The sequence below is a fragment of the Mesocricetus auratus genome, unplaced genomic scaffold, assembly GCF_017639785.1.
Source record: "Mesocricetus auratus isolate SY011 unplaced genomic scaffold, BCM_Maur_2.0 Super-Scaffold_15014, whole genome shotgun sequence".
Taxonomy (NCBI): Eukaryota; Metazoa; Chordata; class Mammalia; order Rodentia; family Cricetidae; genus Mesocricetus; species Mesocricetus auratus.
Window position 1 is genome coordinate 16327733 of NW_024429186.1, and position 27611 is coordinate 16355343.

The window sequence follows — 27611 nt, forward strand, 5'->3', positions numbered from 1 at the left end:
CAGGTCCCACAATTACTCCTATCTAGTGTCTTCCTCGTTAACACCTTTCACCGTTTCTCTTCATTGGTCTGAAAAGCTGGCTGCCGGTATCCGCCTAGTCAAACAACCCAACTTGCCCAGCCCTGCAAGCAAAGCTTCAATCACTCTCTGGGTCCCAACCTTCCCAAGTCTCCAGGACCTAAGCCTCTGATTGGTCCAACCTCGGTGAGGTGTTCATCTCTAGTCCAATCAACTGTGGCCAGAGGGGTGCGGTCCAATGGCAGGACCGAGGTTGTTCCTATGGTAACCATGTGCGGTGGGGGTGGGGCAGCGCAGGAAGTAGGAAGGCACAATTCCCAGAAAAGGGGAGAGGGCAGGGCTGCTGAACAATAGGTGGCCACGTTCTGGTAAATTCTTGGTGTTCTGTAAATGCTCTCTGAGCTGACTGTCTTTGAACACAGTAGGTCACCCAGACGCTACTGGGTCGCTTCTGGGTCGTCTTGTGATGGCTTTGGTTACCTGCACTGCCTTGGAGTGGCTGACTCCTGCTCTCCTTTGGGCCTCCTAAAATGTCCTATTTGACCCGGGCCCAGAATGCACTGGGGATTATTTCTTCAAATTAGCCACCTAGGCCGGGCATGGCAGCTTGTAATTCCCAGCAATGGGAAGGGTGGAACAAAAGGACGGCGACTTTGCGACCAGCCTGGAGTAGCTAGGAAGATCTCACAAGTCAAACAGAAGCACACACGCCTAAAAAAACAAACAAACAAAAAACCATAAACACAAAATCCACAACCTCACCTTACAGTTACTCATATTATTAGTGCCTTTATTTATTTTTTATTGATAAAAAATAGCAGTTGGATTTCCGTTGTCAACAGTAGCCCTACAAGATTGACCTTGTTGAGTGGTGTGGATAAGGAATTAACACCGCATTGAGCAGTTACTAGATCAATGGGTAAATCCTTACCCATCCTCTCAATGAAGTATCCCGAGGTTAACTGTAGCCCTTGGAAGGGTGGTCCTGGGAGTCTGGGCATCCTCGAATTGAAGGGTCTGCTTATCACCTTACCTCCCTTGCTTGCCCCCATCCCTGCTCTCTGGTGTTGTGAGCCAAATGAGCCTTTACTTCCCCTTCTGCTTCCTAGGGAGTCAGGGATGTCCTAAGAAAAATTATCAGTCATAATAGATACACACACGCACACACGCACATGCGCACACAAAGGCTCCAGTGTTATCAGAATCCCCCGTCCATCCATCTTTGGGCTCTACTTGCCTCCACACTGGTTCTCTGTTTATTCAGACTTTCCATGAACAGAGGGCAGTTTGTCTCCAGATACAGCTTTTTAAAGGTTTATTTTATATTATGTGTATGGTTGTTTTGTCTGCATATATATCTATCCAGTGCCTACAGAGGTCAGAAGAGGGAGGTGGAGTCTCCTGGAGCTGGAGTTAGAGATGGTTGTAGGCTGCCATATGGGTGCAGGGAATAGAACCCGTGTCCTCTGAAAAAGAGCAGCCAGTACTCTTAACTGCTGAGCCTTCTCTCCAGTGCCTTATTTTGTTTTTATTATTACTTTTTTTTCAAGACAGGGCTTCTCTGTGTAGCTTTGGAGGCTATCCTGGCACTGGCTCACTGGCTCTGTAGACCAGGCTGGCCTCAAACTCACAGAGATCCTCTTTCCTCTGCCTCCCAATTGCTGGTATTAAAGGTATGTGCCACCACCATCAAGCTTTATTTTTTTTTTCTCTTCCTTTTTTATTTAAGTTAGAAACAAGTTTGTGTCACATGTCAATCCCAGGTCCCTCTCCCTTGCCTCCTCCCCATCCCTCCCCGTATTATTAATGTTTAAAGACATTACTATTTAGTCCCGGGTAGCCTCAAACTCACAGTGATGCTCCTGCCTCAGCATCCCAAGTGTAGGGATTACAGGTGTGAGCCACCATGCTAGGATTTGGTTTTGTCTTTAAATTCAAAGGATGCCTCCTTCCCCATAGTTTCAACTCCAAACAGGGAGCTTTTCCTGATGGGCTCTCATTGGCCTTTAGAGGGCAGAGTGTTCGCCTGAGACCAATCACTGGAAAGTGGGCGTGGTCCTAGTCCTTTCAGGTTTCCAAATGAATGGAGGTGGTGTTGGGCAGAGAACAACATAGATATGGAGAGCTCAAGTTTTGTTCCTCATTCTCCTTGAATTCAACACAGATCTGTGGGGCTGTGTGGGTATGGGAGAAGGGTGGACATGGGCGAGCAGCTCTCAGAGCAGCTGAGTGGGAAGCTGTCTTAGTTACTTTCTCACTATTGTGACCGAGTACCTGACAAGAAGCAACTTATGGAAGAGGGCTTATTTTGGTCACAGTGTCAGGATAAAGTCCTCATGGCAAGGCTATTAACCATTAGTCAGAAAGCAGAGGAGATGAAAGCGGCTTGCTCAGCTCACTCTCTCCCCAAGCCCCGCCCTGACTGAGCCCCTAGCCCACTGGGATGTCGCTGCCTGCATTCAGGGTGTGTTTTCCCTGTTCTGCCAAACCTTTCTGGAAACAGGTGTGTTTCCATGGTGATCTTAAATCCCATCAAGTAGATAGCGAAGAGCAACCACCACAGAGGCTGTAGCTGGCACTCTCTGTGGGCAAGGCCCTGGCATCCAGGTGGCCCTGCCTCTCTTGCTCGGCAACCCTGGCAAAGCCTTGTCTGTCACCAGGCTCTCAGACCTAGAGAGGCACCTCCATCACTCAGCAGCCAGGGGCCACACAGAGGCATGATGTGTGGGGTCCTCATTCACCACAGGCTTTCATCCAGATGGCACGGAGCCCTTCCCCTGGGATGTTGGCAAAACCACCCTGCAGGAAACCACCAGCTCACAGCTCACCGACAGGCAGGATTTTCCCAGAGGTCCCGGGCCAGCAGCTCCCCTGTGGGCCATCTGCCAGATCATGGGGTTCATAGTCCCAATCTTTCTGATCTTCTGGCCCTGGCCTCTTTTCTCATGTCCCCTTAATGACCTATTATCCCTACAATGCCACACAGCACATCTGCCCATGAGTCCCCAGCTGCTAGAGCTACTCTCATTCTCTTTCTTTCTTTTCTTAGCCACTGCCAGGCTATACTTTAATACTTCAATGATTGGCTAGGTGTGGCGGCGGTGCATGCCTGTAATCTCAGCACCAAGAGGTTAAGGCAGGTGGGTGGTGAGTTTGAAGCCAGCCTGGGCTATCCTATAAATCTTGTCTCAGGAGAGCAGGAGTAGAAGGAAGATCGAGGTCAGGGGATGACCTGCAGGAACTGGTTCTCTCTTTCTGCCAGGTAGGTTCCGGGTTTTGAACTCAGGTCACCAGGCTTGGCAGCAAGCCCCTTTACCTCCTGATCTTTCTTGTTGGCCCTGATCTTGATACTTTCTTTTCTGACTGCTCTTATCTTTCCTCATCACCTGACTGGCAACCATCTTAGTATATATAACAATTTCTTGTCCCCTAGTCATAGCCGACTGGGTCTCTGACCCAAGCTGGGCCAATGGGCTTCCTGTAGGGAATCTGAGATTGGGACAGAGAGAAGCTCTGCTTCAGTCTGGTTTATTTCTTGTCAGGAGACGTGAAAACCTAGCAAGTGTGAGCAACAGGGAGTCTCTGCTCCGTGGACTGGGCACCGATGTCGATCTGCCACACAGGTAGAACTCAGATTGGTGCAAACCAAGAGGGAGAGATTGAGATAGCCGAAGCGTTCCAGCCCCTGCCTCCAGGCAGACCGAGACTCCAGTCATATCGCCTGTCTCCGTCCCCGGAAGACACGCCTATGTTTTTATAATAAACGGGCGTGAGCACTAGTGTGTGGAAGCAGGCCCAGGCTGGCATGACATTGGAGGGTGACAGTCTACAGGGCACATTTGTATTACAGAAACTGGTAAACACTACCAAACAGGAATTGCAAGCGTTCAGGCACTATGCTGGCCTGCCCCTGTCACCTGGCAGAATGCACTCAGGCAGGACCTTGGTCAGCCCAGGGTTCCATGGTTGCATAGTCTGCACACAGGTGCAAAAGACCCCTTTAAAAGAAAGACCCGCCCACTTACACTCTTTTCCTGCTCTCTTCTCTTCGCCCCCCTCTCTCCCTCAGTTCCCCTGGGGCAGACAGGACTTTTCCTGTGTCCCTCTCCTCTTCAGTCCTCTCTCTCTGTCTCTGTGTCTTTGTGTCTGTTTACCTCCCCCCCCCCGTTCCCTTTCTAAGCTGTCTGCCTAGCATGTTTGTCTCTGCCTGGGTCACCCTTGCCCGCCATGGAATCAGTCAAGGTTCCCCTTGTGCTTTATCCTAACAGGAAACCCTCCCTAAGAGCAGCATATGCATTTCCCAGCACACCCAGCCCCCAGCTCAAGGCAGCTCCTGGAGAGTCCCATAAGGATAGCCTAGATCTTCTAAGTGAATTGGCTGCCGAGCAAACTCCTATGTGTTCTCTGAGCACCGATGATCCGAAGCAGGCTTCTGTGAAGCTGGCAGGAAGCCAGCTTGAACCCTAGTCACAGGAGGATGTCCTGAACCAGCCCAGAGTCCCAAGGTCTCTGTGACTTAGCCGTGGATGGGCACAGGCTCGCCCAGGTCATAAATGCCAATGGGTCGCGGGGCTGGAGTCCGGACTCCTCTGCACAGCAGGTGGCCCTTGTCCTCCTGGCATCTTTAGCTCCCTGCTGCTTGCCGTGTCTTGTCTGCTTTGTTGCTGTCCATCCCCATGGCCTGGCCCGTGGGGAGAATGTGATAAAGATGGAGGAACGTCTCCCTGGCACCCAGACCAATGGTTTCGTTCCGGAAGATTCTCTGAAGCTTTCCTGATATGCATGTCCCGCCATGACCCTTAGGGCTTTTTGTGTCACCATGTCTCTTCTTGAATCTCCACCATTCTGGGAGCTTCATGGAGATTTGCCCAGACTGTCACGTGTATGAGCATCGGGATGACTGAGGGATGGCATGGTGTGTCCCCAGAAGATAGTACCCACAGATAGGGCTGGCGCCAGCAGAATGTGGACACCAGGGATAGTGATGTACCCAGGACCAGGGTCACACGGTAGAGAAACTGCTGGCAAAGTGTGATGCCGAGGACTTGACCGTGAGGGTCCCAGAAATCTTGGTTCCCATTCTAGATGTCACATGGTTTGAGAGTAAGAACAAGTCACGCTGTCACTCTGATAGCCGATCCCCTCACTATTTTATTGAACTGTTATCAAAACTACAAGAGATGGGCTGGTAAGATGGCTCAGGGGGTCATGTCCCTGATGCCAAGCCTGAGAGCAGGAGTTCAGTCTCTGGGACACACTAGCTGGAAGGAGAGATCTAACAAGTTGTTCTCTGACCACCATATGCCTGCTGGAGCATGAGCAAGCCCTGCCCCTGTGTGAATAAATAATTAAAATTTAAACCGGGGGGGGGCTGGAGAGATAGCTCAGAGGTGAAGAGCACAGGCTGCTCTTCCAGAGGTCCTGAGTTCAATTCCCAGCAACCACATGGTGGCTCACAACCATCTGTCATGAGATCTGGTGCCCTCTTCTAGCATGCAGGCGTACATGCAGGCAGAACACTATATACATAACAAATAAATAAATTTTTAAAAAAGTAATGTAAAACAAAATTTAAGCCGGCGTTTGTGGCGCACGCCTTTAATCCCAGCACTTGGGAGGCAGAGGCAGGCGGATCTCTGTGACTTCGAAGTCAGCCTGGTCTACAGAGCGAGTTCCAGGACAGCCTCCAAAACAATTCAGAGAAACCCTGTCTCGAAAAAAAATTTAAATTGGGGACTGGAACAATGGTTCAGTAGTTTATAGCATTTGCTCATGTAGAGGACCCAGATTGGGTTGCCAGCACCCATATGGTGGCTCACAACCATCCCTAACTCCAGTTCTAGGGGATTCTACCTTCATGGGCAACAGGCACACATGTGGTACACATACACACATACATACATACATTCAGGCAAACACTTATATACATAAAAGCAAAAAATGCATAAATCTAAAAATGATTAAAATGACTGGGGGAGGGACTGCTGACTCAAATCTTTAATTCTAGCAGAGGCAGGTAGATCTTTGAGAGCTCAAGGCCAGCCAAGGCTGTATAGTAAGGGCCTGACTAAAAAATAAATAAATATAACAAATTACATATACATACTGAAAAAAACAACAACTAAAAAGGACAGAAATGCCAGTCTGGAGTGTCTGGTACAGCTGGTATCGAGGATGGGGAGTAAAAGTTAAGTGTCCCATTTGCCTGCTGGTCATGTGTAAAAGAGTAAGTCTCCAGAAGGAAAGAAAAGTGGAGAGTTTGGAATTTGTCACAAGAGCAGAAGTGTTCGCTATCTCCCGGATCCCGCTACCTCGTTCTTACATGGTAAAGTTATTTTTAGCCTGATTCAGAATGGCTTAATCACTACATGCTCCCCCAGCCTCCCTTACTGATTGACACGTTCCGCAACTAAGTTCTAGACATCCAGGGTGTGAACAGAAGTGAGATTATATATATATATATATATATATATATATATATATATATATATATATATATATATATATCATCTGCTTTCTAGGTCATATCCTTAAAGTGAAGGCACATATTGTCATGTTTCTTTTTACAATCTTTTCCCTCTTTTTGTCTGGAACAGGAATGTGCTGACAGGAGTTGAGCATCCATATTGGTTTATGGGGTGGAAGATGGATGTTTGGGATACAGACAAGAAGACAACAGAAAGCAGGGTGGGTGGCGCATGCCTTTAATCCCAGCACTCGGGAGGCAGAGGCAAGTGGATCTCTGTGAGTTCCAGGCCAGCCTGGTCTACAGAGCGAGTTCTAAGACAACCAGAACAAAATAGAGAAACACAGTCTTCGAAAAATCAGGAAAAATTAAAAAGAGATTGGGACGGACTGGAGTGACTTGGACGGGACAGACTGGAGTGACTTGGACGGGACAGACTGGAGTGGCTTGGACGGGACAGACTGGAGTGGCTTGGACGGGACAGACTGGAGTGGCTTGGACGGGACAGACTGGAGTGGCTTGGAGCAGTGCCATTTTATGATAGCACCTCAGACTTTCAAGTGCAGTCGAAATTAAATTTCCATTTATCTGCAATTCAGAGAGATTAAATTTCCATTTATTTACAAATCATCCATCTTTGGGTTTCATTGTAACATCCAAACCCTACCTCTTTCAGTCATCAAGGAACCCTGTATCTGAAAGTGAGGCGAGACTCAGGCAGCAGGCAGAGCAGGCGTCAGGATGGCTCGGGAGCTTGTGGGCGATGCTCCGCTCAGTCTGCCGTTGACTATTGGGAGTTTATTCAGTTGGCTCTGGTATCTGACATCTACACAGCATTCTTGTGTTTTGAGTACTTTCTTTTCCATAGAGTCTTTTGGGCTTTTGGGCTTAACTTGTAGTTTCCTAGCCCTGGCCTGGGAATTGACATTCCAACAATGGATCTTCATTCTATTAGAGTAGAACAGTAATTAAAAATCTGGGCACTAGGTATGCAGTTTACTAAGGGCTGCTGTTTCTCCTAGGTCTCTATCAGGGAGAGCTAGGAAGTGTGTGTGTGTGTGTGTGTGTGTGTGTGTGTGTGTGTGTGTGTGTGTGTATGTACATTCATCTATGTCTATATCCATCCAAACTTAGGGTTCACACCAGCATCTCAGTTGATCCATCACACGGGGTTGCCGCAGTCCCGTTTCCCCTGGAAGTTGATTCTCTGCAGGGACAGCGAGAACCTGCGTCCTGTTGCCTCCTGGCGTCCCACTCACTCAACCTGCCTGTGTGAGCCAACCATCATCTCACAACTCATGTCCTCCAGTGTGGACCCTTGCGGTACCCATGCTGGTCCTCAGCTCCCACCCAGTGATGGGGGAAGAGCCCAGCAGTGCAGTGTAGAGTGATTCCATGCACCTGCTCATCAACACATTTCCTCCTACACGCTGGGCCCCTGACCGGGCTCCCGGTGGAACCATTTGCCCTTCATCCCCGGGCCTCTGAACAACTGGCACTGAGTTTCGTCTTCTCTCACAGAAAGCCCCCAAAGACGCAGCTGAGCAGTAGTATCCAAACAGTAGTACTGGACTCTGGGGCGGCACTAACCACACTGCGTGGGTCCTGGCAGCTTATGATAGCTCGCTGGCCTTCCTGACCCCATCCTCAAGTACAACCATATCCCCTGTGTTTCCCGTTTTGAGCCTGATGACTCTAGGAGCCAGGCATCGTGTGAGCGGCTTCACAGGGAGTCCTTCTCAGCATCCTCACAGAACACTTTCCAGGGCTCGTGGGACTCCATGTGAAAAGGTACACACATATAAATGCGCACACACAGAAGACACAGTTCAGTCCCCAATGAAAAATCAATCCTCATGAATATTTCTTTTAAAAACAGGCTTAGGGGGCTGGAGAGATGGCTCAGAGGTTAGGAGCACTGGCTGCTCTTCCAGAGGTCCTGAGTTCAACTCCAACCAACCACATGGTGGCTCACAACCATCTGTAATGAGATCTGGTGCCTTCTACTGGCATACAGGCATACATCAGGCAGAACATGATATACATAATAAATAAATAAATCTAAAAAACAGGCTTAATAAAAGAAAAAGTAGGTTTAATTAAATTTTTTTGGCTTTTCGACACAGGGTTTCTCTGTCCTGGAACTTACTCTGTAGACCAGGCTGGCCTCAAACTCACAGAGATCCACCTGCCTCTGCCTCCTGAGTGCTGGGACTAAAGGCATGCGCTGCCCAGCCATAACTTATGTTTTAAAACAGTATTGTTGTTGCCTTTTCACTGATTGGCTAGAGCAGCTGGGAATGACACCTGCTTTTACATGGGCCCTGGGGACCTGAACTCAGGTCCATAATGCTTGCCCAGGGAGCACTTTACCATCTGAGCCATCCTCCACACTGGCCACTCCTGTCTTCGTACGCGTCTCTGCTGTCCGGAGAGGCCGTCTCTGACGTGCCCATGGCTCCCTCCTCCTCTAGCTGCCTCTGCCCACTGGCACTTGCTTGCCCCCGTCCCCTGCCCCTCTGGCTCTTAGCCTTAGTGTCAAATTCACTGGATTTTCCTTCCTCAAAACATTCTGCAAAGGCCTCTCCACTCTACAAGCACGGAATAAATTTGTAGATAAGAAAATCTACTTCAAAAACCAATAGGATGAACAAGACTTCACACCGAACGGCTGAATACATTTTCCCACATGTAAGCATTCTGGCAGCTGGCTGCAGGGGTACCTAGAGTTACGCTAAATGTCACAGTGACACAGGTGGGCTGACAGATAGCTGAGTCAAATCCCACAGAGATGTGATGCCTTACAGCAGTGAACAACTCTAATGAAGCGAAGACCTGCCTTCCCTCCGTGTGCATGACTCTTGAATTCTCCATGAGCTTAAAATTCTTCATATAGAATGATAAAACTGAGGTGGGCTCTGCAAATATAAGCAAAAATTTTTAACCACAAAACTGGCCTTCTGGGACATTCGAGAATGACAAAAGAGGATGGGTTTCACCCCTCATATCTTGTACGCGGCAGGATGTCTGGTGATCCTGGCATCCGCCAACTGAACACCTGGTATACCCTCTAATTCATGGCCAGCCTATGCAAATTTCCAAGATGTCCACTAGGTAGCGCTGCTGCACTGGGCAAGAAACAGTAAGGTCTTTGGACTATTTCCCCCACCTTTTCCAGCCACTGCTCTCTTCCTGACACCTTTTCTTTGTGGGTTGCCTGTTTCTGCACCTCCATTGTGGGCTGCGGGAGGGCACTGATGCACCCCAATGCCTAGAACAATGCCAGGGACAGCCTGGGAAAGAGAGGCTGCCTCGGCAGTTCCCTAGAACTCTGGAGAATGGATTCAGACTACTTACTCTAGGAGACCCAAGATTTGGCAGTCAAGGTGACCCAAGTTTAGTACTTTTTAAAATCCGCCCTCTGATGGGGGGAAGCTGGGAAATGTACTTCAGTGAGTTGAGTGCTTGTTGGGCATGGATGAGGTCCTGGGTTCAGTTTTTGGGACTATATAAACAGAGTGTGGTGACGCATGCCCATAATTCCAGTATTCTGGAGGTGGAGGCAGGAGCATATTAAGTTCAGGGTTATCCTTTGCCGTATAGGGAATTTGAGGTCAGTCCTGGGATACAGGAGATCCTGTCTCAAAAATAAGATCCACCCATTAACTTTGTGTAAGGGTTGAGGTTTTCCCACAGGCTGACTGACATCATGCCCCGTTTGCTCACACAACATTTTAGTTTGGTCGTGGTAATAGTTGCTGGCATTTGCACCAATGCACACACTGCAGTGGGTGGTCATCCCGTTTATCCTCAGGAAATCCCCGCAATATGGTATTGCCATGTTTTCTTTACAAATGAGGGAACCAAGACTTGGTGTCACACATCCCTGCACAAGACCTGAGGCATTCACTGTCTACAGGCAGAGACCAAGGTATAGGTACCTTCTGACTATGCTGTGTGCAGGATGGGGTCCTTTGGAGGTCTGCATTCAACATGTTAACTCTGTCTCCATCTTGCTGTGACTTTGAGCAGTTCACAGCCTCAGTGGCTTTACTGATGAAGCAAGAAAGCCATTAAAAAATGGAGTTTGACTGCAAACCACAAATACTGCAAATCCACTCCACTAGGAGAGAACAAGGGTCTGCTGCGGTTTGCCCAGATGTGCCCAGGTGTGCTCCCAGTGTATTCAGGGTAGCTGGGAGTGACCTTGGAGGACATCAAGGTAGCAATGTCTCATTCTGACCTCTGGAGAGAAGGCTGGAGGCGGATGTCACAGGAAGGGTTCACCGAGCAAGAGCTTGCTGGTCACGGTCCCTCATCTGGCTAGATTCCAGGCCACTGTCCATACCCTAGCTGTCCTACTCCTGTCACTGACCTCAGCCTCGGGCTAGAAGGAACCATCCAGGGGTTAGGCACAAAGGGAGAAAGAATTTCTAGAAGCCAAGGAAGTAGCTTCAGAATGGGCTGTCCTGGTAGAGGAAGAAGCTGGGGTGTCCAGTCAGGAGAGTAGTCCACTAAGGTCTTTAAAGGTCTTTGTGTCCCCAGGATGCGGGGCAGATGGGCCTGGACATTCCCCAACCTTCCAGCCTGCATGCTTCTGGAGACTGAGAGGCCCTTTCCTTTCCTTGTGACTGGCCCTTCCAAGTCCTCGTGTGGCTTTCCTAGGGACATGGAAGACACTTCTGTGACTTATGTCTCCAACTCTACTGGGGCCAGGCCTGCCAGGATATTTCTGTCTCTCCCAAAAGAAAACAAAATTTTACTCACTAATGTAAGCAGGCAAAATCTTTACCCACTAAAGCAAACAACACAGCCCCTCTAAGCCATGCCCAGCGTTCCTAATATGGCATTGAGGACTGTTCCCTGGGACCCAGTGGACATGACCATCCCATTCCAGGAAGAGGAACAGAGATGGATTCCAGGTGGCAGATGGAGGTCACACTTACACTAATGGAGCTCTTCAAGACCAGGGTTGCCAGAAACAACACATGAGGACTAGTACATTTGCATTTCCTATCCCTAGTGATGTTTCCAGTGTGAGTTTATCTCTTTTGGGATATGCTCAAGCTTAAAAAATTTTTCCTTGCTTGTCAGGATCCAGATTTAACTGGGCCTCTTGTGTATTCATTTACAACCTTCTGGGCTGCGTATAAACATGGTCAGATACCTAGAATGACTGGTATCTTGAAAGGGACAGAGTACCTGCCAAAGAGGGCGGGGCTAGTACCCCAGGGTTTCTGTAGGAAAACACAGTCCCTTTTGTCCCCAAAGCAACTAAAACGGAAAAGGTTCCTGCTGAGTAGGCTTCACCACCCAGGAAGTTAACGTCATTTTGAGCCTTTGGGAAACACCTGTGACTTGGAATTTGGCCCTGTAATCCACCCAGGAGGAGCCATTTCCAAGAACAAGAATGGAGTCATAGGTAACCTATACAGGCCAAGACGCCCAGCCTATGTGATTTAGAATAAGCACTCACACTTGCACAGCTGTGCCGTGTTGCAAATGACTGCTTAGTTCACACAATTCCAGCACATCAAAATAACAGGAATAAGACAGGTGCTCAGTGTGTGGGGCCAAGTGAAGTAAGACGAGGGCCCAATCAGTTGGTAGACTGAATATTAGGCACCCATTAAAGCTAATGACTAGTGCAAGGGATGATGACAAGAAGGGGAGAGCAGGATCTGAGATTAAAGACACGTTGTCCATTTAACAGAAAAGCCACAAGAAGGAACTCTGCTAACCATGATCACACTGGGTAATTTGAGTTCCATTTTTGCAAACAACCTTTAATGAATGTGTTGTCATCATCAACATTTGAAACAGAACCAGGGCTGTCTACACAGCTCAGCGGTAAAAATGTGTGCCTGAGGCCCGGGAGTTCCTCTCCATACATGAGCACAGAAGCACAGGGGAAACAACAACCACCAAAAAAACACTGCCAAAAACCTCCTAGAATCTTCCTTCTCTTCTACTCGGGTGGAATCCTGAATCGGCTCATGGTACTCCCCCAGAGGCCTGTTTTTAACCTTCTCTCCCTGCTTTCTACTGAACTAAAAATATAAGATTTCATAAGCTCATCTTAATTATTGGGGCCTGCAACCATGAGCCGTTGAGACAGGAAGTTGAGAGACGCACAGACAGGAAGTTCACACACACACACACATACACACACACACACACACACACACACACACACACAGGCCTCCTTCAAGGGTAACCGGGCCATGGCACTTTGATGTTGGTGCTGATAGCTGTTCTTAATGCCTCCAGCCCCAAGATGTCTTCCATCACCCCAACCTCAGTGGCCCCCCGGGGCTGAGTGCTCATTTACCTGACCATCCTTGCTCCGGACCACGAGCTTCTTCAAATTAAAGATGGCGCCTTCCTTCATTGCCTCTCCAGAGTGTGAACTGGCCTCCACAGACATGTGCTAAATGTGCACTCTGTGGATCCAGCAAAGGCCTGGCCATAACTTATAACTTGGGGGGTTAAGTATCTCTCCGCCTTTCATTTGACATGCTTTGCTTTAAGTCAGCTGCTTAACTGTTTCTGGCGGGTCCCAGGCCCCAGGAGGACGGCAGGTGCTGTGTCTATGACAAAGGTAAGCCCCAAGGCCTTCTTCCGTTATAAATGTCATGGTTTCACATATCTAGACTCTTATAACATTGATTCATGGAATCAATTTCACCCACCAAAAATCTTGGGCAAGCAACCGGTTTACTATTAACCAACTTTATCATCATTGTTATTGTTGCTGCAATGAATTTGTTTGTTATTTACTTTGTGCAGATGTGGGTGTGTGCATGCCACGGCATGTGTGTATGGAGGTCGGAGAATAACTCGTGGGAGACAGTTCTCTCTTTCCACTTTTCTGCTGTGTGGGTCCCAAGGATCAGACTCAGTCATCAGTCTTGGCAAGTGTCTTACTCACCAAGTCATCTCACTGGCCCTTGATGGACTTTATAAATCTAATTTTATACATGTTTAAGTTTAGTAGTATCTGGGGTCTCACTGAAGTGTAAAAGAAAAAAGTGAAGAGTGACTAGAGAAACCCTTTGAACAGGGTTGGCAGGACTGGGGGGCCAAGATTCTAGGTCTTGCCAGCCCTCCTGCTCTCTTCCCTGATGACTGGTAAGAAGCCAGAGAGAGAACCTAAAGGAAAACCTGTCTAAACCAGGCTTGGTACCACATCCTGGGGTCCCTTTGTAACAGTCTGACTTATTAAGAACCATAGTTACGTTTTTAATTCCTACCCCCAAACATTTAAACGTGTAAAACCATTCTTGAAGGTCATACTGAAAGCCATAGATTGGAGGGGACATTTGTCTGGCTATCATGTGCTCCCTTAGGAAGAAAAAGAGTTTATTTCAGTTCACAGTTCCAGGGTGCAGCAGGTCAAGGCAACTAGTCACATCATTGCACCTGCAGCCAGGAAGTAGCTGGAGATGAATGAGGGTGCTTGACTTGGGTTTCCTTTTTTTAAAAATTCGGCCCACGATGATTTCTTTCTTTCTTTTTTATTCAGTCCATCGAGATTTCTTTTCTTTTTTGAGACAGGGTTTCTCTGTGTAGCCCTGGCTGTCCTCGAACTTGAAGTCCTTCCTGTCTATTCCTCCTGACAGCTGGGATTAAAGGCGTGAACCACAACCACCCTACCATCCTGCTCTTTTCTTACTTTTTTGGTTGTGAGCCCAATCTTTAATGGCTGAGCCTATTCTCCCGCACCTACCCAGCTCTTTTCTTCCTTCCTTCCTTCCTTCCTTCCTTCCTTCCTTCCTTCCTTCCTTCCTTCCTTCCTCCCTCCCTCCCTCCCTCCTTCTTTCTTTCTTTCATTGTTGTTTTGTCTTTTGGTTTGATTTGGTTTTTGGTTTTTCACGGCAGGGTTTCTCTGCAAAACAATCCTGGCTGTTCTGGATCTCACGCAAATACAGAGAGATCCGCCTGCCTCTGCTCCCTGAGTGCCAGGATTAAAGGGGTGCACCACCACCGCTCAGCTGTTGTTTTGGTTTTTTGAGACAGCGTTTCTCTGTAGCTTTGGAGCCTGTCCTGGAACTTGCTCTGTAGACCAGGCTGGCCTTGAACTCACAAAGATTCATCTATCTCTGCCTCCTGAGTGCTGGGATTAATGGCATGCACTACCACTGCCTGACTTTCCTTTCTCTTTCCTTCCTTCCTTCCTTCCTTCCTTCCTTCCTTCCTTCCTTCCTTCCTTCCTTCCTTCCTTCCTTTCTTTTTTAAATTCAGCCCTTGGAATGGTACCACCTCAATTAACCTGGAGTACACAGTCCCTCGCAGGCATTTCTCACAGTGTGACTAAAGGCTTCTCTGCTAGGTGACTGCAGAGCCTGTCAAGTTGCCAGTGAACCCTAACCATCAATCATAGTCCCCGTTGGTCAGAAGTGGCATGGTGATGGCTCTTTAGGGAGTCAGCGTTGCTGGGGTTGAGTGCAGAGCCTCCCACATGCTCAGCATACGACTCTGCCACTGTGTTCTCCTTCTAGGTCCTGAAACCCACCGTGTAGCAAGATTCCCAGGAAAGTGAAGAGACACAGCTCTTGGTACATGCAGATGTATTTATCTTCACCAACATGTGCTTGAACATGGCCTTTGAGCCACAGAGGTACAGTTGGGTCCTCTTTGGACCCAGGCAGGTACCCGGAAAGCTCTGATCACCAAAGCATGTGGGCTGTGACCCCCCCCCACACCTATTTATTTTCCTTTTTAAGTCTAAATTTCTCATAAAGTGAGGTCGAACTGCAATGACCTGTCTGGCAGAGCCTTGAGGGCGGGACTGTGCCAGGAAAAGCAGTTTAGATCCAAGAGGCCACCAGAAGCCTCTTTCCCCATGACCCCATGGGGAGGACGTCACAGAAGCCCATGGGGCTGGCTGGGGGTGGGCAGTAGTTGGTATTTCTTAATATAGTTAGTCAGTAGCTGTGTTTTCTAAGTGCCACAGAGGGCTAAAGGAATGTCACAAAATGTCTGGCACGGAGGGAAATGATGGTTTTGTGAGTGATAGTTCCCAAGCTCTGGGACAGATATCACGGAGGGCACTTAATGGAGAGCAATCCCCATTGCCAGGTCTCACGTGTGTTCCCACGTTGGTTTCAGACTGAAAGCAGTGGTTTGAGAAGAAATGGCAGTGGCCAAGGAGGCTTGGGCTCTGGGCTCCAGGCTCTGTCATGCTCAGGTGGCAAGTAGGCAGGGCTTGTCTGTGGCAGACTCTCTGGCAGGCCCTCCCACAGGTAAGCTGTCCCTCTTCACCTCCATTTACTGACCTGTATAAAGGGCAGTTATTGCAGAGTTCCATTAAAAAAACCTGCTGCATTGCCATGCCTCTCTGAGCCTTCCCTCCCTCTTCCTTCCTTCCTTCGGAGGGTCTGAGGATAGGGAGGACTCCCTGAGAAGAGGGAGGATTGCCTAAGAAGGAGGGAGGATTTCCTGAGAAGAGGGAGGACTGCCCTCCACCTGTCCCCACCAACTCCATGTGTTTAACGATCTCCTCACCCAGCTCTTTCCTCTCCTTCCTTTCCCCTCTCTCTCTTCCCTCTAATTTTCTCTCAGTTGAGGATTGAACTTAAGACTAGATAGGCACTTTACGTCTGTGCTGCATTCCCAGGCCCAAATGAACATCTCTCTAATATATTGTTTAAACATTTGTTTATCTGTGCATGTGTGCCACAGTGCGCAAGTGCAAGGCAGAGGACATGTTGTGGGAGGCGGATCTCTCCTTTCACCGTGGTTCTGAGGCTCACACTCAGTTATTAGGCAAGCGTCTCCACCTGCCAGCCCCTGACCTGATCACCTCTTGAATGAACTCATCTTTTCTTCCTCTGGGTTTTCTGGTGTCCATTTAAGTCTCTCCTGTCTCACTTTCCAGCGGTAACGTTAGTGTCTGATAAGTCTGCTACCTTTGCTGAAATCGCTGATTTAGGTGATATTATCCATTGGGATTTCGATCACTAGGAAGTCTATTGTCAGCTAGAAACTCTAGGAAAATGTGATATGGGGTGGGAGAGATGGCTCAGTGGTTTAGAGTACTTGCTGCTCTTGCAGAGGTCTGGGGTTTGATTCCCAGCACCCACACGATGGCTCTTGACCACCTGTAACTTCCATTTCAGGGGATCTGGTGTTCTTTTTTTTTTTTTTTCAAGACACGGTTTCTCTGTGGCTTTGGAGGCTGTCCTGGAACTAGCTCTTGTAGACCAGGCTGGCCTCGAACTCACAGAGATCCGCCTGCCTCTGCCTCCCGAGTGCTGGGATTAAAGGCGTGCGCCACCAACGCCCGGCGCACTTTTTATTTTTTAAAAGTTTAAAAGTATGATATATTTGGGGAATGAACTAAAACAGTAATGGTTGAGTCTCACAGGTCCCCCTGAGTGCAGTACAGAAGGAAGCAAATCATCTGACTTTTGAAGAGAGTTGACTGATTTCCATTCAGAGAAGAGGTGTGCTTGCGTGGGAGGCAGCACAGAGGAAGCCAGCTAGGGAACTGTGGTTATGGGACTGATACACATGTAAACATCTTACAGTGGGGCCACAGAGGAAGCTCAGCGGTCGAGACCCTGGACTGGGTTTCCAGTACCATGCACCAAAATATCAGACTGTCTGCAGCGTCTTCCAGCCAGAAGCATTTATTTAACTTGTTTCTAGCCAAGCTTTTAGCTCCAACTTCCAATTTGCAGCAATCGTTGGGAATAGAGGAGCAAGCTAAGTAGCACCAAGGAGCAGCAGTCAGCAAATCAAAGGGGGACAGCTTCTGCCATCCAGTCCATTCTGTCTCTTCCCCAAGGAGAACTGCTTTCAATCAGAGGAAGACAGGAGGCATCGTGACAGATGCCATACAGGTACCTGTTTTGGATCTGGGTTGCACAAACCAGTTGTAATGACAACTTGTCAAGGCAATTAAGCATATCTGCTGTCTTTACCCATCTTCTGTTGCTATTACAAAATATCCGAGGCTGGGCACATTATCAGGAAAGATGTTTATTTGACTCCTGTTTTTAGATGTCCAAAGCATGGCACTGGATTCTGCCCGGCTTTGGTGAGGAACCTCTGGCTCCACCACCACATGGCAGATGGCAACATGGTGGGAGTCTGTGTGACAGGGACAGACCACATAAGAAGAGAGGAAGCAGAGACGCTCCAGGCCAGATTTCTTCCTTCCGTACACCCAGTTCCTATGGAAACCAAGCAGGGTCAAGTGAAAGCTTCATTATTCTCTTGGGGCACCAGCACCCCAGTAACCTAGTCACTTTCCACTAGGCTCCACCTCTTAAAAAACTCAGCGCTACCCTGGGACCAGGTCAAATGACATTTAAACCACAGTGGTAACAATTAAGTTGTAGATGATGGTAAGGAATAACCTGTACTGTGTGGTGATATTTTGTTTATGATCTAACAATGCAAAGCTAGCCACGGCCACAGAGGCCAGGCGGTGGTGGTACACACCTTTAATCCCAGCACTAGAGAGCAATGTCAGGCAGGAGGAGACAGAGGTCAGGGAGTGGGAGCTTTGGTGGAGAGCAGTGCCATCTGAGGTTTGGTGGACGCCCCTTCGGTCTGAGCATTGGTAGAGGTGAGAACTCTCCAGTGTCTGCCTACTTTGCTTCTCCAATCTTCAATTTCAACCCCGATATCTATCTCTGGGTTTTTCTTATTCATGCTACAGTAGTGTTCAAAGGCAAAGGGAGTGGAGAGATGGCTCAGTGGTTAAGAGCACATACTGTTCTTACAGAGGACCCAAGTTCAGTTCCCTGTGCCTCACAACCATGCACGACTTCAGTTTCAGGGGATCCAATGACCTTTTCTGATTCCCATGAGTACAACACCCATCCTCCACATAGACCCAAAATTAAAAGTGAAACCTTTGAAAAAAATTTAAAAATGGGGCTGGAGAGATGGCTTAGCAGTTAAGAGCATCGGCTGCTCTTCCAGAGGACCTGGGTTTCATTCCTAACACCCACAAGGTAACTTCATCTCCAGGGGGTCTGATGCCCTCTTCTGACCTCTGTGGACACCAGACACACATGTGGTGGCAGGCAAAACACTCACACCTGCACCACACAAGGCAAAATAAAATACATTTTAAAAGAAAGCAAAATGTGGAAGCACACACTTGGGGGCCCCTGATGGTTCTCTTTCTGCAAACGGTTGCTTCAGCAGAGTAGCTGTTTCCTGGACTCATGGTGTGTGCCCAGCCTTTCACAGACTTTCCAGTTCATAATAGCTATACATTTCCTACAACCTCACATATCAAGTAATATATGATGAAAAACACGCTTTATTTATTTGTGTGTGTGTGTGTGTGTGTGTGTGTGTGTGTGTGTGTGTGTAGGCCTGGGTCAGTGTTAGAGGGCCCCTTTTTTTTTTTGAGACAGGGTTTCTCTGTATTGTTTTGGAGGTTGTCCTGGAACTTGCTCTGTAGACCAGGCTGGCCTTGTACTCACAGAGATCCACCTGCCTCTGCCTCCTGAGTCCTGGGATTAAAGGTTTGAGCCACCACCTCTTTATCATTCTCCATATTTTTTTTTGAGGTAGAACCCCTTCACTGAACTAGAGCTCACCAACTGGCTAACCTGGCTGTCAATCAAACTCTAGGGATCCTCCTGTCTTCCCCACAGGGAGAGCTGGGCTACAGATGTCCCTTGCCATGCCCAACACTTTTATGGGTGTTTGGGATCTGAACTCAGGTCCTCATGCTTCAAGCCAAGCCCTTAACCCATTGAGTCATCTTCCCAGAAATCCAAAATATTTTAATAGTTCAATAAATATGCAGTGAAAAATGGGCTCCTCTAACCCCAATCTGTATCCTTATGTGTCTTTTCAGAAATGAGACTATCTGTTCACACAAAAACATCAGGGTTCATGCGTCCCTTTCTCTTTTAACATGTGTGTATTCACTGGTTACTGTGTGCAGGTGTGTATGGTGTATGTATATGGTGTATGTATGGCATGTGTGGGTGTGTGTATGTGTATGGTATGTGATGTGTAGTGTATGTGGTGCATGTGGTGTATGTTTATGGTGTGTGTATGCGTGTATAGGGTGTGTGTTTGGCATATGGTGTGTGTGTATGGTGTGTGTGTGTGTGTACACATAAGTGCTTGTGCATGTAGAGGCTGCTGGGCAGCCTTGGGAGTTATCTTCAGAAACACCATCCTAGTCCTTTGAGATGGGAAGTTTATCAACCTGGAGCTCACAGGTTAGGCTAGGCTGACTGACCAGTGACCCAAGGAGCTACTTGCCTCTGCCTCCCCAGTCCTGGGATTACATGTGTTTCACCACACCTGGCTTTTTATGTGGGTGCAGGGTCCAACTCAGAGTCTCATGCATGGGAGGCAAGCTCTTTACAATGGAGTGTCTCCTTAGACTCTTGACTTTTTTCTAATACAAAGGCAGTCTACTACAGACTCTATTAAACAGCTTTTCTTCTGTCTTTCCTCCCTCCCTTCCTTCTTCCTTCCTTTCTTTTTTCTGTTTTTTCAAGACAGGGTTTCTCTGTGTAGCCTTGGTTGTCCTGAAACTCACTCTGTAGACAAGGCTGGCCTCGAACTCACAGAGATCCGCCTGCCTCTGTCTTCTGAGTGCTGGGAATAAAGGCATGTGCTACCACCGCCCAGCCACACTTTAATACTTCAGTGATAGGCTAGATGTGGTGACACACCTTTAATCCCAGCACCAGGGAGGCAGAGGCGGGCCTAAGAGTCTGAGAGTCTGAGGCCAGCCTGGTCTATAGAGCGAGTTCCAGGACAGCCAGGGCTACCCAGAGAAACCCTGTCTCAAACAAACAAACAAACAAACAAGCAAACAAAAACATATCTGAGAGACACTTTGATGCCTGCTCTTCTGAGGGCCACAGGTGATCCTCGCGTCACTAGGTCCAAGATCACATCAGTTCCCGCTTTGTTCTGCTGCTGGTGGCCCTTTTCTGCCAGCAGTGCCTGCCTGACTTGGCTCCCGGGCCCACACATTCTCATGGCTTTCCTTTCAAGTCTTCATCGGGTCGCTGGGTGCTCCGTTCCTCCGGGCCTTTCACCCTTGCTGTGGGCGCCATCCTTGACCTTTCTTCTGCTGGCTCTCACACCCGAGGTGAGCTCATCCAGTCTCGTGGCTCCAAGCAACATCTCGAGGCTCACACCACTCCTTCCGATGTTATCTCTAGCCTGAGTCACAGCCTGAACTCCAGCCTCCTTCATCCATTGCCTTCACGCTGGCTTTCCACCGAATAGCTGGTCGGACTCCTGACTCGAGGCCCCAAGCCCCAAACCGTGCCTCCTTTTGTCTCCCTGTCTCCATAGCTGGTGACTCCATTCTGCAATCATCAGGCCGGGATCCAGAACACGTTTGCCTTCTCTTTCGTTTGCAGCTGCTCGTACCACCCACAGCCGACGCCTCTGGCCTTTCCCTCCAGTTCGTCCCCGAGTCTGACCCTACCTCACTACCTTGCGTGCAGAGAGAGCCATAGTCATCCCAGCCTGGGTTACTGCAATAGCCTACTGCTTTCTCTCTCCCCTGTTCCCGCTTCCTGACAGTGGCTCAGCACAGTCGTCAGGTAGTAAAACCAGGCGAGGTCCTATTGTCATTCATGAGATTCTCATCATTTTTAGAGGAGGAGGCCCACAGCTCCCCTCCTCAGATCATGCTACAACAGTCAGCTGGCCTCACTGCTCCTAGCTAACATCAGACCCAAGCATGCTCCGCTTCAAGGTACTTGCTGTTCCTCAGCCTCACCCCAGTCAGGTATCTGCCTGACTTCCTCGCTCGCCTTTTTTGAATTTTTGTTCAAATATCGCCTCCCTAAGGTGTCTACCTCAATTACCCATCCAAATCTCTAGCACGGTGTTTTCAGCTAAGCAGCCTCTTTCCCACGTGGACGATGGACGAAGCTGGGGTGGACTAGGACTCCTGAGATAGGTTTTCCTGAAGCCATTGCCCGAGGGACACCCCCCCCCCCCGTCCCCATTATACTGACCATGGTGCAGTTTAGATCACATAGCTGCCAGTCTTCTGTATCTGGAAGTGCTTTCCTTCAGGGCTTACTCGTCAGAACCGAAGGCCAGGGACCTGCCACGTCACTTAGCAAGTGGGTGGGCCTCCCTGGTCACTTTGGAACTCTTAGAGGGGACAAACCTTTCTTAGTTACAGCTCAGAAGGTCAGAATGAAGAAGGGTTGGGGCAGGTTTGATCAGGGGAATAAAGCAAGCCCCGAGGCTGGGTCTTAAAGGGTTTACTTTGTGCTAGGGAACTTTTAGGACATTGCACACACTTAGCCTAAAAGCCAGGTCCCTGCTAGCGTCTTCGATCCTCTGGGACGGCCACAGGATCCATCCAGTCCCTGGTGGCTTTCCCAGGCCCCTGGCTACCCCTCTCATCTAATGCTCATTGTGTTTCCTACTGGGTCCACAGCTCTCAACCTTTCCCCCAGAAACCACAACGCTTGCTCTGCTTTTGATCTAGAACCCGGCCCCCTAACCCTAGACTCCTACTCATCTTTCATGTCACAGTTCCAAGCCACTCAGCAGAGCAGGACAGACTGCCCTATCCCCTGAGTCTCTCACATGGCCCTCATCACACGCTCCGGGAGTCAATGGCTTGTGTGCCTCTGCCTTACTCATCTCTGGACTCCCAAGGCCAGCACTACCCTGCCACACCCTGGATTCCCTGCTTCTGTTGAAGGAAGGAAGGAACCAATCACCCAGACACCGGGCTCCTGAGAAACTCAGCCTGCACCAGAGTGTGGGGATTTCTGCTGTTGACTTCAACCACGAGACACTCACCGTCACCCACCTGTTTGCTCCCTAACCCTTTCTTCCCACCCTCTTGGGCTTCCTGTCCCCATTTCTTCCTTCCGTGCTAGGCTGGCCATGATGTCCCACAGAAGCAACCTTCCAAAGGCAGGGAGCTGAACCTTGATGCTCTTACTCCTTGCCTCCTGGCTCCCTTGGTCCAGGATACAAAGCCTCTGCTTTCCAGGACCACGCTGCTTCCAACCCTCTCATCCCTTTCTCCTACTAAACAAAAATTAAACCCATTAGATTTTTATTTAAAGCACCCAGCTCCACTCTGGCTACAAGGAAAGACGGGCAGTCACTGCCAAGGAGCAGAGTGAGGCATCTGTGGGTGGAGAATCACTGAGCAAAACCATCAGGGCTCCCAGGATTCTGGTTCAATTGACTCGATAGGATTACCATTATTGTTTACATTTATTTATGTGTGTGTGTGTGTGTGTGTGTGTGTATGCCATGGGATGAGTGTAGGTCAAAGGAAAACACCGGAGTTGGTTCTCTCCTTCCACCCCGAGAGAACTGAACCTTGGTTGTCAGGGTTAGTCACCAATGCCTTTACCGTCTGAGCTGTCATTGCCTCAGCCCCACGGACAGAATTCTTAGTTTAGGCAGGCGCCATGGTGATCTGATATCAAGGATGGAGAACTTTTCTGACTCAGCAGGGTTCTTGTTAAAACCAAACCAAGGTGGGTCAAGGACACTGCCCAAGGTCAGGATCCACAGGAGGACTCTGATTCCATCAAGTCTGGTCAAGGCCCATTTCTGCCATTCTAGAAACAACTTTCATTTCTCCCTCTTCAATCCAAGCATTTTCTCATCTCAGACCTTCAACAAATTGTCTTTACTTCCCAAGTCAACTTAAATGTCTCTCTCCACCCCTACCACGGGAACTCATTTTTCCTGCCTGTGTCTGGGAAGAGCCTCCAATTTTCTCCTTCCTAAGCCTAAAGCATTCTGATGATTGGAATGCTAAATACTACCCCATGGACCCGGGCAGGACAGGTGCCTCAGAGAATCCAGGCACTGAGACAGTCGCCGACCTTCTCCTAGCAAAGAAGTCTCCTGAAGATGCTCTGTGCACCCACCCAGTCCCTTCTCGCCCTCGGTTACAGAGAACCCCAGAGTGTGAACCTGAGTCAGCTGTAGAGGCATTGCAGGACAATTGCCTCCGGGGCAATCCCGTTGGGCTGCCAAGGAACAACGCCGCCCAATGGTTTGTCCACCCGCCAAGACATATACAAGGCGCCCACACCACGACTCCCTCACCCCTCACTCTGCACTGGCCACCATCCAGCACCCCGCCACTAGCGGCGGCGCCTTTAAGACTCAGCGGCTCCCCCTGGCGGCCGCTCGCGCTTCCTCCTTCGGGAGCTCTGCTCCAGGCCCCCGCGTGTGCGCGGCGTGTGCGCGGGCGCCGGGGCACGGAGGGAGGGGGACAGGGCGGCGCGCACCCCGCGGGGTCCACGAACGCCCGGGAGGCACGCGCGCGGGGTGGGGGGGGGAAAGCTGGCGCCGCGGGAGGGCGCGCTCCTGCTCCGGTTCGAGGAACGGGTGCGGTCACACCAGGGATCCCTGGAACCCTAGGGCGGTGAACGGTGCTGCGGGGCGCACGTCCCAGCGCGGGCGAGCCCCCCGGGGTGGAGGGGGCGGGGCGGCGGCGGTGCGCGCCCACCCGCGGGGCCCAGCCAGTGGCGCCGCGCGCTGAGCCTCCGCCCCCGGCCGCTGCCCCGCCCCGGCCCTGCCCGCCCCGCCCGCCGCCCCGCCCGGTAGGACCGCGCGCTGTAGCCCGCTCCGCGTCCCCGCCGCCGGAGGAGGTGCCCGCACGCTCGCGGCGCGCGCCGGCCCCACACGCTCGGCCTGTGGGCGATTTCCTCCGGACCCAGGCTCCCTGGCCGAGGAGGAAGAAGATGCAGACCTTCCTGAAAGGGAAGAGAGTTGGCTACTGGCTGAGCGAGAAGAAAGTCAAGAAGCTCAATTTCCAGGCCTTCGCGGAGCTGTGCAGGTGAGGAGGGACGCCGTTCGGGGACCCCCGCCACCGGAGCCCGGCTGCCCTCGGCGGGCGCGGGGCAGACCACGGCGACCCGGGGAAGGAACGGCGCGCGCGGAGGCTGGTTCCGAGCAGCGGGGTGGCCGCGGGGGGGCCGCGGGCTGTGTCCGAGGGGAGCGTGGCCGCTGTGGGCGATGGGCTCGGATCGCGACTCTCAGGTGCACCGGGGTCGTGCCGGGAGATCCTTGGTCGTCCGGGGCGGCGGAACCCGGGAAATCGGGGAGTCCACGCCTTCAGTCAGGGGCTTGAGGGTACTTTTTTGAACCGCTGTGTTTTTCTTCCTCCCTTTCCTTCCCCTTAGTAGATCAGGGTACCCGCGTTTGTGTGGAGCCTACTACGTGCCTCGCGTGTGCACAGCTCCTGAAGCTGTCATTGCATATTATCACCCGGTTTAAACCCAATTGAAAAGAGTAGTGATACTTGGTTTGCCTGTGTTGATTTGCTGTCTCACTAGAGCCTTGCAGTAGCCTTGCAAATTAGCCAGGGGGGTGATTCTGGGCCATGTGTCTGAGGAGAGGGACACCCATCAGCAGAGAGGTGGGGTACCTGCCTGTGGTCCCAGGGCCAAGGAGTGGCAGAGCATAGAAAGTGATGGGTGGAACCGTGTAGGGTAGAATTCTCTTCTGCCTTCCCGGCTGGCCACCGCGTTCTCCCTGTGCTTCAGTGGCTGAAACCGGGGGCTTTGATAGATCTTGTTCTTAATACATTAGAGAGGCGCCGGGTGCCTCGACTCAGGTGTGCCTTGCCGCTCTGCAAAGCTGTTGGTCACAGCCTCTTAATGAAAGCCTAAGAGAATCCGGCCCCCGAAGCCTTTTGCAAACTCGGGTAGAAACCTTTTGTTAAGTCGTGTTTCTACTTGGTAGGTTTGACTTTTGAAACGGACTGGAGGTGTATTTCCATCCCTGGTGGGTCCCCCAAATCTTGGAGAATTGAACAGTTGGCTTTGCTTATCAACGTTGGTGTACAGAGGCGAGTGGCAGTCTGGGCTGGCACATAGAGGCAGGCCTGACAGCCTTACCTTGCCCCTCATGGTTGTCCAAAAGCCTGCGGCTTCTCTGCCCCGCTGCTGGGTGGGATGGTTCTGCACCCGTTGGTCCCCTTGAGGGTCTGGCCAAGTCTCCCAGACAGGCCTCTTAGGAGAAAGCAGGCTTTTCATGGCTGGCAGGGCTATTGGTGCAGCCCAGAATTCACAAGGAAATGAAGAGGAACACAAAGCCAGAGCTTTGGTAAAGCCCAGGGCTTATGGAACATCTTTAAAAAGGACAGTTGGACATTTGTCTCGTAAATAAACACACTGTGAAAAGGATGCCTAGGCAGCAGAGAATTTTGGAGAAGCCCCTCTGACATGTTCTGGAAGTCCAGTTCTGACAGGAGGGGACCAGAGCTCCCCCTGCTGTCATATAATTCTTAGGAAATCCCAGTTCATCTCCTGTACCTTGTTTATTGATAGCAGGATGGGTCTCCCTTCATCTACACCTGAGGCTTGGCCTTGGCCTGACATGTTTTATTCTGGAATTAGTAGGCAGTAGCCAAACAGTTCTAGATGAGACTTAAGAGTTGGGTACTCCCTGCCTGACCTGCAGGTTGGATTGCTCTTCTCGTGCACCTTCCTGTCATTAAAGAGGCCAGGGAGACTCAGGGCACCCCAGGGAAATGCTCATTGAACTTTCATTTTTCAGGAAGGACTGAGCTCAACGTCTGGTTGCCTTCTTTTGCCCAAGTATTGGCTTCAGAGAGATGGCAGAAGGTCTCTTGGCCTTTCTAGCAGCCCAGGAATCCTAATGTGTGTTTTTATTAGTATAGCTTTAGATGCTCTGTAGCTGAGGCTTAAGAAGGAAAAGAAAACACCAGAAAGAGTTTTTCTATTGCTTCTTTACTTTCAGGGCAGTGCCCCCTGGTGGCCGAATTTTTAACTAAACAACTGTTGAGATAGTGGACCCCCCCAACCCCCATCCCCTTCACTGTGTTTAGTTTATTGTGAATGCTGGAGTGGTCTGAGTGGCTCCGGAGACATCGGGTGAATGGGTATCCATCCAGTTCTTGACATTTAGAAACTGGGGGGGGGGTGCAGCGCTTCTGTATTGATGGATGGTGAATTGTCTATGAATTTCCTGATGAAAAGGGCCAGGGATGTTGGGAAATGACTTGAACTCTGTTCCAAATGTTTGGAACCTTATCTGTGCTGGGAGGGCTGCTGGATTGCACTGGGATAAGTGGTGAGTTGACTGTCGGGCCTTGTAAAAATCCTGTCTCGGCCAGAAGATATCGTCTCATCTAGCCCTTGTTTTATAGACGGGGAAGCGGGTGCCGGGGGGCAGGGTCCATGTTTCTCCTTCCCTTTAAGAGCTCACAGTCCACCCTGGAGACCTTGAGACTTGCTCCAAGAGCAGAGCCCCTCCTTTCAGACCCTCCTACCCTTGTTAATGTCCCAGGGTTCAGCTGTTGTTAAGAGCCTCTAGGGACACTTTCCCTTTCCAGGCCGAGCTGTGCCCTCCGCAATGTAACATGTTCTGTTTTTCCTGAAGGGAGTGAACAGAGCCCTTACATAGGTAGTTGGAGTCAAATCCTGGGAGATGCCCCACCTATCATAGGCAGGCACAAAAGCCAACCTTTTAAATATCTGTCCTGGTAGCATGGGGCCTCTGGCTAGCCAGCAGATGAGCTTTGGACCAACTTGTTTCCAGGGGCCTTGTTGATCCATTCCGGCTGTTCCTCTGTGGCTTCTCCCAAGTGCAGGAGTGTGCTCAGGTTGCATCCATTTACCCTTGCACCTGACTCTGTGTCCCTAACCTAGCAGTGTCTGAGATGCCCCCTCATCTCTCCTCTCTATGGCTTTCCCAAGCTGTGCAGCCGAGGCTCCCCTGCAAGTGGAGAAGAGGAGCTGGGTTAGGCCTTGGGGAGTGCTCAGCTGAGGGTAATGTGTGGGTTTCCTTCTTTGGTGTGTAAGTCTGTTCTTCAGTTCTAATCACTCTTTCCTTCTAGGAGACCATGTTGTAGGTAGTGGTGAGCCCTGTCTGTCCTCACTGTCATTTTTGTTTGTTTTGAGACAGCGTATCACTCTACCAGAACACTGGAGATCTTAACGAGGTCCTTACATGTGTCTTAGCTCGTGCCAGCTTCCTAGTAGAAATGGAGAAACTGAGGCTTGAGAACTGCGAGGGACCTTGCCACTGTGGGAAGGCTTCTGTGAGTGCAGCCTAAGACTCTTTATTGGAGCACGAAGCCTCCTTCTTGCTCAGTGTCTCTTCCTTGCTAAGCAGAGCCTTTTTGGAGGCTTTTGCCGCACGTCTGGGA

The 27611-nt window shown here is 50.1% G+C and overlaps 1 protein-coding gene across 2 annotated transcripts in view; it reads left to right on the forward strand.

Annotated features, from left to right (window-relative positions):
* The first annotated feature begins 24046 nt into the window (after positions 1-24046).
* Positions 24047-27611, forward strand: part of Itpk1 (inositol-tetrakisphosphate 1-kinase) — a 134246-nt gene continuing 130681 nt past the window's right edge. Inside the window, exon 1 of one of the 2 annotated variants that reach the window (XM_013112223.3) lies at positions 24047-24272. In XM_013112223.3, coding sequence (XP_012967677.1) covers positions 24178-24272 — 95 coding nt within the window. In that variant the 5' untranslated portion in view covers positions 24047-24177. The remainder of the gene's footprint in view (positions 24273-27611) is intronic. The other variant, XM_005068385.4, reaches the window with a different exon arrangement.